This window comes from Delphinus delphis, chromosome X (genome assembly GCF_949987515.2).
Source record: "Delphinus delphis chromosome X, mDelDel1.2, whole genome shotgun sequence".
Lineage (NCBI taxonomy): Eukaryota > Metazoa > Chordata > Mammalia > Artiodactyla > Delphinidae > Delphinus > Delphinus delphis.
In genome coordinates, this window is record NC_082704.1 from 56,998,246 (window position 1) to 57,011,086 (window position 12,841).

Here is a 12,841-nt window from a genome sequence, read left to right on the forward strand (position 1 = left end):
GAGGGAGAGGGATATGGGGAGCTGTTTTTCAATGGATATAAAGTTACAGTTACAGAAGAGGAGTAAGTTCCAGAGAACTGCTGAACAACTCAGTGCCTGTAGTTAGTAATAAGTGATTGTATTCTTAAAAACTTAAGAGGGTAAATCATGTTAAGCATTTGTAACACAAAAAAAGGGACACAAGGAAACTTTTGGAGGTGATGGATACATTTATTACCTGGACTGTGGTGGTGGTAACAAAAGTATATACAAGTTCAAATTCACCAAATTGTATACATTAATTATGTGCAGCTTTTGTGTACAAATATTTTCAGTGATTCTAAATAGATCCTTAGAGAATGATGTCTGGCAGCTATTTGAGGGATAGTGGGGAGGTAGGGATTTGTGTGTTTCTATGGGTGGGTCAGAGAACTGTGAGGAAATATTCTGATAAAAGGAAATTATATAAGCCCTTAAGGGGAGTTTCATTCCCCAACTCCATCTTCCCCACCTAAAAGGGAATTTTAAAAAATAAAATAGTTAATGGGAAAAAAGTGAGTTAATTTTAAGGTTGCTAATGGACCACTGCTCCTACGCTAGCATCCTTTGTCATTTAATAGCTTGCTCTCTAGACAGCTGATATAGTAATCAAGATCTAATGAGAAAAATGAGAGATAATTTAATGCACGAATCAAAAAACACTTGATGGGAAGTGAGATTGCCTAGGATTCCTCTTGGTGGCTTATTTTTCACAGCTTCATGGTAACCTTTTCATTCTCATCAGAAATTGCAAAATAAAAGCATAAAAGAATTTTCAAATACTGAGAAGTCTTTTTCCGTATGGTTTCCTACTAGTGCCGTCCTGTTATCATCCTCATTTTACTGATGGAGAATACTAATCTGATTTAACTGTGTGATTCTTTTGTGACAATTAAGGGAATTGTATCATCCGGCCTAGATTAACATAATACCTTTAAAATATGCTGACCATATTCTCTTCCAATTATGAAACTGTAGTCGAATGTATGTTTACTTTGAGTTTCCATTAATTACATCTTAGAGATATGGAGGCAAGATAATCAGAGTAGCTTCCCATACTATTTCAGAAAACTAACAACTTGAAACTCAAGGTCCTTTATAATACAGCTGTTGATTCAATAGGGTTAGAGTCTTTTAAATATCTAAGAAGAAAAAAAATGTCTTTAAATCAGGGCTCACATTTTACATGTCAAAAAACAATTAAAATCACTTAAAAATATTCTAGAAAAGAACTCTACGAGCAAAAACAAGGATTATTTTTTAAAACACAGTAAAAGGCAGGGTTAGCCAAAGTCACAAAAAAGTGCTGTTGATCTTTTAGCGGTTTCAAATCCATTCTTTTGCTTCTGGGAGAGTAGGTACTTCCCTGATACAGAGCTTCTGACTTACCTCTAATTTCCTCCTACTTTCCACCTTCGCTTCTCCCATTTCCTTTGCCTTTCCATGTGTGGAGGTGAAGTGAAAGGATATGTGGTTGGCATTGAAAATGAAAAGACTACCTGGATTCACCCCCCACACTGAACTGCAAACTTTAGCAAATGTAATAGATGACTCAGCTCCTTAATTTCAAGTTTTGTGTCTACCAAAATATATTTATGAGCAACTTTAAAGATTTATACTATCCTGAGAAGTGAACTGTCTAAAGTATAGAAACAACATCTATAATGTTAAATTCGTTAAATTTTATAACAAAGCCTCTTTTCAGCTGTACCTATTATGTATGTGGATATGCACATGAAAGATAATTCTGCGTACAGCTACTTAGTGTGAGCATGTGGCCACCACATAAAGTGCCCACTAGAGCTTTCACTGATTAGTATTCTACTTATTTATTTTCCATTTAAGAGAGCTGCTTTTGTTGAGTAATAACCAGACATATTGACAGTATTTAGCTTTCAAACTTTTACAGATGTGTAAGCTACCTATAAGCAAAAGAAAACATGCTTTATTCAGCTGTATAATTTCATACCTTTTTACTTTAGAAATCCTCAAAACAGTTTTTATATGCATCTTATAAAAGAATCATCAAATCATGGATGAATCTGTTGCTGGTAAAGCAGAACTGTTTACCAAGCTATGAGCAAGTGAGAACAGAAATGTAAGGCAAACCTCTAAGGAATGATACCAGTAAAGATCTGTTGATGAGCAATATAACTCCTATTTATAGGGCACCAGTACTAATACCAGCTCTGCATCTAAATCTGATGACAATTTTCCCTTCCTTCATTTCATTTAGTTGCTGATTACACAGGACTTGAAATACGGTGATTTGAAATGTCCTAATAATTAATAAAATTTCCTCTATCTAGGAACCACTTTTTTTAAATTTTTTATTTTATATAGGAGTATAGCCAATTAACAATGTTGTGATAGTTTCAGTTGCACAGCAAAGCGACTCAGCCATACATATACATGTATCCATTCTCCCCCAGTCTCCCCTCCCATCCAGGCTGCCACATAACATTGAGCAGAGATCCCTGTGCTAAATAGTAGGTCCTTGTCGGTTATCCTTTTTAAATATAGCAGTGTGTACATGTCAATGCCAAACTCCCTAACTATCCCTTCCCTCCACCCTTCTCCCACTGGTAACCGTAATTTCATTCTCTAAGTCTGTGAGTCTGTTTCTGTTTTGTAAATACGTTCATTTTTATCGTTTCTTTTTAGTTTCCACATATAAACGATATCATATGATATTTCTCTTTGTCTGACTTACTTCACTCAGTATGGAAATCTCTAGATGCATCTATTTTGCTGCAAATGACATTATTTCATTCTCTTTTTATGGCTGAGTAATATTCCATTGTATATGTGTACCACATCTTCTTTATCCATTCCTCTGTCAATGGACATTAAGGCTGCTTCCATGTCTTGGCTATTGTAAACAGTGCTGCAATGAACATTGGGGTGCATGTATCCTTTTGGACCATGTTTTTCTCCTGATATATGCCCAGGAGTGTGATTGCAGGGTCATATGGTAGCTTTATTTTTAGTTTTTTAAGGAACCTCCATACTGTTCTCCATAGTGGCTGTACCAATTTACATTCCCACCCACAGTGTAGGAGGGTTAGGAACCATTCTTTTATAGAAAAAAAATCAGTTGAATTTTTAGTGGACTTTGCATTAAAACTCTGGTAAAACTTCCCTGAATATCTTTAATTCTCAATGCACTCATATGTGAGTTCCTGGATGAGCAATGTTTTCCTCCTAGTCATTTCCCATGTTCATACACTGCACCCTTATATGTCTTTCCATGGGAAGGAATGGACTCAAAAAATCTTAGGAGAACTGATAACTATTTCTGTTCTGCTTTCTATGGTGAAATAAATTGTTCATTACCGAGGGGCTGAGAACTTCCACTAGTATTTATCCAAACAATCTATGACATGGCTGTGCAGAAAGAAAAGAGAGAAACATTAGCCCTATTTTTCTAAGGGATAGAGGTAGGGGAAATCTTAAGACAGAGGATTATCTTGTAGACACACTACACTGTGAATTAGCCACTTCTCCTAGCTCAGCACAGAGAACTTTTTAGTACACTGATTTTTCTGAGTTAACTTTTCTTTTATTTTTTCTTTTCTCATTTTTAAACTATCAGGGTTTTTTAAAAAATTTCATTGCTGTTTTATTAGTATGACAGCCAGTGATTGACTACTCATTCATACTTACAGTATGCAAACTTCTTTTTCCAGTTTTGTTGAGATATAATTGACCTACAGCACAGTATAAGATTAAGGTGTACAACATAATAATTCGAATTACATATATCATCAAATGATTACCACAAAAGTTTTAGTAAAAATCCCCCACCTCATATAGAAACAACATTAAAGAAATAGAAAAATTTTTTCCTTGTGATGAGAGCTCTTAGGATTTACTCTCTTAGCAATTTTCATTTATAACACACAGCAGTGTTAGTTATCTTTGTCATGTTGTGCATTACATTCCTAGTATTTATTCATCTTATAACTAGAAGTTTGTACCTTTTGACCACCTTCATCCAATCTCCCATCCACCCACCCCCTGCCTCTGGTAGCCACAAATCTGATCTCTTTTTGTATGAGTTTGTTTCTGAAGTATAATTGACCTATGATGCTTTGTTAATTCCTGATATAAAAAATAGTGATTCAATATTTCTATACATTTCAAAACGTTCACCATGACAAGTATAGTTGTCATCTGTCACTACAAAGATATTACATAATTATTGACTATAATTCCCCACACTGTACATTTCATATCTGTAACTAATTTATTTTGTAATTGAAAGTTTCTTCCAATTAATCTTCCTCAACTATTTCTGTCCTGCCCACACCCCACCCCATCTGACAACCACCTGTTTGTTCCCTGTATCTATGACTCTACTTCTTTTTGATTAGTTTGTTCCTCTGTTTTGTTTTTTAGATTCCACATATAAGTGAAATCACACAGTATTTGTCATTCACTGTTTGACTTATTTCATTTAGCATAATACCCTCTAGGCCCATCCATGCTTTTGCAAATGGCAAGATTTCATTCTTTTTATAGCTGAGTAATATTCCACTGTGTGTATATGTGTGTGTGTGTGTGTGTGTGTGTGTGTCTGTGTGTATACCAGATTTTTCCTTATCCATTCATCTAGCAATGGGCACTTAAATTGCTTCCATTTCTTGGCTATTGTAAGCAATGCTGCAATGAACATAGGGGTGCATATATCTTTTTGAATTAGTGTTCTCATTTTCTTTGGTGAATACCCAGAAGTGGAATTGCTAGATCATATGGTAGTTTTATTTTTAATTTTTGAGAAGTCTCCATGCTGTTTTCCATAGTATCTGCCAGCACCAATGTACATTCCCACTAACAGTACACGAGGGTTCCCTTTTCTCCCCATCCTCGCCAACAGTTGTTATTTCTTGCCTTTTTGATAATAGGCATTCTGACAGATGTGAAGTGATATCTCAAAATGGTTTTGATTTGCATTTCCCTGATGATTAGTGATGTTGAGCATCTTTTCCTGTTGGTCATCTGTATGTCTTCTTCGAAAAAAAAAATGTCTATTCAGGTCCTCTACTTATTTTTTACTTGGGTTGTTTGTATTTTTGATATTGAGTTGTATGATATCTTTGTATATTTTGGATCTTAACCCCTTATCAGATACATCCTTTGAAAATATTTTCTCCCATTCAGTAAGCGGCCTTTTTGTTTTGTTGACAGTTTCCTTTACTCTGCAAAAGCTTTTTAGTTTGATGTAGTTTTGTTTATTTTTGCTTTTGTTTTCCTTGACTGAGGATATATATCCAAAAAATACTGCTAAGACTGATGTCAAGGAACTTATTACCTATGTTTTCTTCTAGAAGTTTTATAATATCAGGTCTTACAGTTAAACCTTTAATCTGTTTTGAGTTTTTGTATATGGTGTGAGAAAGTAGTCTATTTTGATTCTTTTCTATGTAGCTGACTAGTTTTTTAAACACCATTTATTGAAGAAGCTGTACTTTCCCTATTGTATATTCTTGCCTCCCTGGTCATAGATTAATTGCCCTTATAAGTGTGGGTTCATTTCTGGGCTCTCTGATTCTGTTGATCTATGTATCTGTTTTTGTACTAGAATCTTACTGTTCATTACTGTAGCTTTATGGTATAGTATGAAATCAGGGAGCATGCTACCTCTTGTTTTGTTCTTCTTTCTTAAGATTATTTCAGCTATTTGGGGTCTTTTGTGCTTCCATACAAATTTTAGAATTATTTTTTCTAGTTCTCTGAAAAATGCCATTGGTATTTTGGTAGGGAACGCATTGAATCTGTAGATTGCTTTGTGTAGTATGGTTCTTTTAACAATATTAATTCTTCCAACCCATGAACGCAGAATTTCTTTCCATCTGTTTTATCATCTTCAATTTATTTCCTCAGTATCTTATAATTTTCAGAGTACAGATCTTTTACCTCCTTAGTCAGATGTATTCCTTAGTAATTTATTCTTTTTGATGCGATTGTGAATGGGATTGTTTTCATAAATTCTCTTTCTGGTAGTTCACTGTTAGTGTATAGAAACACAACAGATTTCTGCATATTAATTTGTTATCCTGCAACTTTACCAAATTCATTGACGAGTTCTAGTACTTTTTAGGGGTATATTTAGTATTTTCTATGTATAGTGTCATATCATCTGTAAACAGTAAGAGTCTTCCTTATTCCTTTCCAATTTAGATGTCTTTTATTTATTTTTCTTATCTGATTGCTATGTCTAGGACTTCCAATACTATGTTGAATAAAAGTGGTGACAGTGCCACTCACTGATGGGCAGAGTTGTGTCCCACAGTCTCTGGCTATAGGGCCCTGGGAGTCCTGGGGTTAGCACAGGTGCACTGGTGACCTGGGCCAGGTCCTGGGCACTCTGGTGGATGTAGTCAGGTCCTGGAGCAGCTGGGAGCTTAGGAGATCCTAAGGCAGTCAGCCTGCTCATGGGTGAGGCTGTGTCCCTTCCTGGCTAGCTGTTTGGTCTGCGGCATCCCAGAACTGGTGCCCACCGGTTGGTGGGCAGGGTGGGTCCTGGCACTAATAAGCTAGAGGGGGGATTCCAAAGTAGTGCTTACCAGCAACAATGTCCTTATGGTGGAATGAACTCCCCCAAATGGCTACTGCCAGCGTCTGTGTCTCCAAGATGAGTTTTAATCACCCCCTGCTTCTCCAGGAGGCTCTCTAAGATCAGCAAGTACATCTGAGCCAGGCTCCTTTCAAATTATTGCTTCTGCCCTGGATCTTGGAGGGTGTGAGATTTTGTGTGTGCCCTTTAAGAGTGGAGTCTTTTTCCCACAGCCCTCTGGCTCTCCTGAAAGTAAGCCCTGCCTTCAAAGCCAAACTTTCTGGGTAGCTCATCTTCCCAGTGCAGGACCCCTGGGCTGAGGAGCCTGACGTGGGGTTTCAATCCCTTGCTCCTTGGGGAGAACCTCTGCAATTATAATTATCCTCCTGTTTGTGGGTCACCTTCCCCAGGTGTATGGTTCTTCACTATACTGTGTCTTTGCCCCTCCTACCCCTCTTCTTGTGGCTCCTTCATTATATGTCTAGCAGTAAAGATTCTTTCCTGCTAGTCTTCATGCTGCTCTCATGGGTAGTTGCTCTGAAATAGTTGCAATTTTGGTGTGCCCATGGGAGGAGGTGAGCTCAGGGTCTTCCTACTCTGCCATCTTGGCCACTCCCCCTACAGTATCAGAATACTAAATTTTGATCATAAAAAGAATACATGTTCATTATATAAAATATTGGAACATACAATGAAAAAGTTAGAAATATTCCTACCCCTCAGTGATACCCTCTCTTGAAATGGGGTTGAGAGAATATTTATGCCAGTGTTTTCTCTGCATATATACAGGATTGTTTGTGTGTGTGTACACGCATATACACATCCCTTTTTACAAAATTGAAAATGTACTATATTTATAGCTTTATATCATGTATTTGAACATTATTTGTATCACTTTTTTCTTATTAAAATGGGCAATACATGTTTATTGTAGAAAATATTTAAATATAAATAAGCAAATGAAAGAAAATAAGAATTATTAAAGCAAGTAAATTAGACAAAATGAAGAGTGATAAAAGTTGCCTGTAATTTCAATCAGAAATAATAATGGCAATGTTTTGGTGTAAATAACATCAGTATTTCTTTTCTCCATGAAAATGTGTACTTGTTTTCTTTTATAAAATTAAGATCACAGTGTACCTATAGAGTAGATTTTGTCACCTTCAGTTTTTCTCTTTCCAATAGATCATGAATATTCTCTTTATTATCAACTATTATTCTACTTCATTTTTAGTGGCTTTCTAGTATTTATTGTAAGGATAAGCCCTACACGATTTATCCAAGCCTTCATTGTTAAGCATATAGGTTACTTCATTTTTTAAATTATAAGCAGCACAGTGATGACCATTCTTAAATTCAAATCCATCCACATTTATTTCATTAGAATACATTGTTAGAAGTAGAATTGCCATTTGTGTCTTTTTACAATAGAGAAATTATTTAAGTGATTTTGAAAAAAGCATTCTCAATAAAGTTTTAAGGAATGAAAAATGAAATCATGGCCTTCTTTGTTTCTGTAGAGGAGTCCAGTGAAGTTGTTCTAAATGAGACAAGGGCTCATAAGGAGGAGAACCACCATACAGTATCCTCAGATAATGTGGTATGTACGTTTTGAAATTCTTTCCTCATTATATGATGGATTCCAAGGATTTGTTTCCAGTTGGTGACAATATCAGCATTGTCAGAATAAAGTCTTGCTCCACTTCACAAACCAAAACGGATCTGTTACCAATGCAATGATATGTCTTATAGGGTTTAATAAATGAAATTTAAAGCAATGTCATTTATACCATTTTTTTTAATTTAGGAGCTTTGCAAATATAAAAACCTAATGCTTACTACACATGTGACATTTTATACATAACAAGTTATTTTGCTTCAACACATTTAGCAAAGAGCAGATTTTTTCTCATTTGACAGATGGCAGAGTTAAAAAAGTTTAGCCTGAGACCATGGAGGAAGGCTTACTTAGTTCTGGGACTTGTATCCAAGGATTCCTGATTCTTGTGTTCTTTGTTCAGACCATACCTATCTATACTGTTTTTGGAAACTTTTCTTCTTTTTAGTTAAATTGGACTCTGCTGGTCATCTTAAAAATTGCAGCAATGGAAGAAAGGCAGTATTAAGAAACTGAATAGCAAGCAGATACAGCCTACATGTGGATTAAACTGAGTTTTGTGAAAATGTAAACATTGATATGTAGAGATCTTCTCTAAGCAGCTGTATCAGCAGCATCTGTTTATATTCTGACTCCAACAAATAATACAGAAATCAAGATGGTATTAACCTAAAGTCAGACATAAAGGCAAATGTCATTGTGCTTTTGCTTTTGCTTTTGAATCAGTGTTTTGTGCTTGTGCTTGATTGCAAACTTTACAAATGGTCCCTATAATGGATTTTTCTGTTACAAAATGGCTGTAACTTCAAGATTTACCCTGGCTTCCATTACAAACATTATTTATCTGACACTATAATTCTGTCACATCTCCTTAATAAAAGTTGAGCACATAAAATACAGTTTTGTTCTTTTTTTGTTAGATATCAACAATATATAACAGTATTTTCCACATACAGAGTGTAATTTAGGATTGCATTTTACTGATTTCAGTCCTGATTTAAGTTTATATTTGGCCCTTCTAAGAGTAAATTCAATGGACATATAGGAAAACATACTTTTATTCTGAGGCAAAGTTGTGTTTTCATTAGATAGCTAGTAATAATTGTTTTCCACAATTATTAATTGTGCTAATATTCTTAATTTCACCAAGTAATAATCTCCTTTGCTCCAGATTTGAGTAATACTATTACAAATTATATACAATTATTTACAAATTGGAACTCTTTTCCCCTAAAGACATGTTCACTTTTAGTCTGAATTTCTCAGCATTGGATCTCCCCTGTGGCAGACATTTGAAGATAATGAATGAAGTCGTGGCATGGGATGATCCACAGTCACTTAGGCACCTAATTTTTCAAGAGCAATTGATTTTCAGAGACAAAACTCCAAACTTTCAAAAGTTGATCTCCTCTGCCTATAACTTTTGAGTGTCCCCAATTATTCATGGATGACAAATCACAAAGACATATAAGACCTATTTATATGCGCAAATCTATACAGTGGTCCTTGGGGCCTTCCTCCCTGGATTACTTAGCTCTTTTTTCCAAGAACCAATCCAAATAGAAAAATCTAAAAAAACAACATCAAAAAAGATATCAAATCTGCATTCTGGTGAGAGCTTACACGATTAAGCCCCAAGTTTATAGTGATTATAATAGAAAACAAAACATTAGATTCATCTCCAGGCAGCAGTAGAAAGCAACTTCATTGCAGCTGTCCTCCTGACTCAGAAACCAGCAGGTCACAAACGCTGTTATGGTATCATATCCTCATAGGCAATATATCAAATATGATCATTCCCAGTTCATTTGTGATTTTTAATCACCATATCTATTGCTGGGTAGGAAACTTGATTTCAAATTCTGCCTACGACATGTTGCTATTAATGTGATTGTTCTTAAAAGACTGCCTAGTGACTAACTCTAGCTTAGCTTTTCTCTTTTTTAAATTTTCTTTGGGGTTGGCAGGACTTAAATGTTTAAAAGTGTTTTTTCTTAACTGTGTTTTTCATATGCAAAAGAAAAATTAAAGCCAATTTTGTTTTTTCGTTTTACTTTTTCTTTTTTTAAAAAAAGTTCTATGATTAGAGAACTTGCCTTTCCTCCATGGTTGGAGCTTATTGGTCATTTTTTTTCCATCAGTGCTAAGCTGTTTTGTTCATTCTTTTGACAAATATTTAATTAGTACCTACTGTGTGCGAGATACTGTACAAATTATGCTGTACCTTAATTCTAAAGCTAAGGGCAGTTTAGTGTGTCTCTTGTTCTTGCTCTCTTCTCTTTCTCACTGTCTAGGGAAGGAAACAAATCATCCTGCTCTTTTTGCCATTACACTATAAATGTCTGTTTTTAATTGTATAACTAATGGAGTGCCGTAAGTAAGTGAATTTCTTTTTAAAGCTGTATTTGACTTTGCAATACATGTCATATGTTGATATTTTACATTACAATTTGCAAAGAGATATATGGAAACTTAAAAAAGAAAGCCCTTCCAACCAATTAAATTTGGTTATCGTTGAATAGACTACCCTTATAGGAAGCAAGCTCCCTTCCTGGAGGGCACTATTTAAGCAGAGTTCGAATGCCTATTATTTCAGGGATATTGTGAAAGTGTTTTTTTTTTCTGTTTTAAATAGTATTACAATAATTTTCTGTTACTAAGGGAGGTGGCTCAGACACATACTGGGTGTAAAGCTGAGGAACCAGTCAGTTAGAGTTATTCTGGATAACCTAGACTAGATAACCTCATCACTAAAACTGAATATTGAATGTATATATGCTCTATACATTACTGAGTATAGTGATGATCAGATATATATTTAGGAAAACTTCTTTACTTGTGTTACAGAAAATAGAAATTATTGATGATGAAGAAAGTGACATGATAAGTAATTCTGAAGTAGAACAAGTGAATTCTCTCTTGGATTATAAGGTAAAAGTATTTTCAGATTCTGAATTTTTTAAGAGAATGTATTAAAGGAGGCAGACTTTTACAGTACCTCCATACCGGTTTATTTCACTTCTATTTGATAAATTAAGTATATTGGGACTCTGCATTGACTCTCTCAGGCACTTGGATATCAGTCAGAGTGCTGGACATTTTAATTAATGCTGGCTGGTTTAGTGGTTATGGTTTTAAGCACAGTTTGCTGAACAAGAGTAATTATTGATGGTGTATGGCAAGATAAGGCATAGTGGTGGTTAATGTGAAATGTATGACAATGGCTTTTTAAAGTCCATGTTCATTTTTAAATGATGGTAAAGGGGGTATTTTCTCCAGTGTCCCTTGCTAATTTTATCTTGAATTTCAATTTCTGAAGACATTTTTTGAATATAAGAATATACCTGTTTTAGAAGTTTAAAAACAATTCCCAAAGCAAATACTGAATGAATATTAAAAGAAATTACCTTTTCTTAATGTCATTTGTTACTGAACTGAAAGACTTACTTTGACAGTGTGCCATACATAATTTTGTTTTTATTAAATTTTGACATAAACTATCAGTCTAATATGTCAATATGTTTTCTGCATAGAGGTGTAATTGTTTTCCCTTTGTTAATCAATATCCTGTCTTACTAGGTAATTTGGGGCCTTCTGAAATTTGGCAACAGATTCATCCATTTCATGTACAAAAGCTATTTTCTTAAATATCATACATCTTCAAAGCAGAGACTAGTAATCTTAAGATATTAACAATAAATAACATTTAATCAGAAAAGACAACAGCTGTCATTTTCTCAAAAATATTTTCAGTTTTACTATAATTGAAAGTTATGTCATTCAACAGATTCTGTTTTCCAAATGTTCATAACATGTCAGACTTTAAAATATTGAACATTGTAAACACAGAAGGAAATTAGTTTTTGAAATTTATTTGCTAAGTGGTCAAAGAGCACAATATAATCCTATATTTAAACTGTATTTTCAGCTAATAAAATTATAAAGTTGTTGGTTCTGAGGTACAGGAGATCCTTGTAATCACTCCCACATGGTCATACAATATTTCTAAATGCCCAGTTCAGAATTAAAATGGCTCTGCAAGCCACCACTTGGCACAGGCTATGGAAACTACAAACGAGAGGACTGGATTGCACAGCTGTTAAGTGTGCTCCACTTAGTACACGCAAACAGTTCAGATAAGGCTGGAACCAGAACTCAGAGGATTCGTTCTAGTACATTTCCACTCTGGGGCACGAGCCCACTTGAGAAGGTTTCAAGCTGAAGACCTGGACAGGCCAGAGTATCCAGCCCAGAAATTTGAATTATCATTTTAATTGACTTCTAAAGGACATTTAATGATCCAGTGTTTTCTTTTTTTTTAACATCTTTATTGGTGTACAATTGCTTTACAAGGGTGTGTGAGTTTCTGCTTTATAACAAAGTGAATCAGTTATACATATACATATGTTCCCATAACTCTTCCCTCTTGCATCTCCCTCCCTCCCACCCTCCCTATCCCACCCCTCCAGGTGGTCACAAAGCACCGAGCTGATCTCCCTGTGCTATGCAGCTGCTTCCCACTAGCTATCTAACTTACGTTTGGTAGTGTATATATGTCCATGCCTCTCTCTTGCTTTGTCACAGCTCACCCTTCGCCCTCGCCATACCCTCAAGTCTGTTATCTAGTAGGTTTGTGTCTTTATTCC

At 35.1% G+C, this 12,841-nt stretch overlaps 1 protein-coding gene across 1 annotated transcript in view; it reads left to right on the top strand.

The window, feature by feature from the left end:
- Window positions 1-12,841, top strand: part of HDX (highly divergent homeobox) — a 173,307-nt gene that overhangs the window by 143,012 nt on the left and 17,454 nt on the right. The window contains exons 7-8 of the mRNA XM_060002196.1: window positions 8,098-8,177; window positions 11,043-11,126. Of these exons, the coding sequence (XP_059858179.1) occupies window positions 8,098-8,177; window positions 11,043-11,126 (164 nt within the window). The remainder of the gene's footprint in view (window positions 1-8,097; window positions 8,178-11,042; window positions 11,127-12,841) is intronic.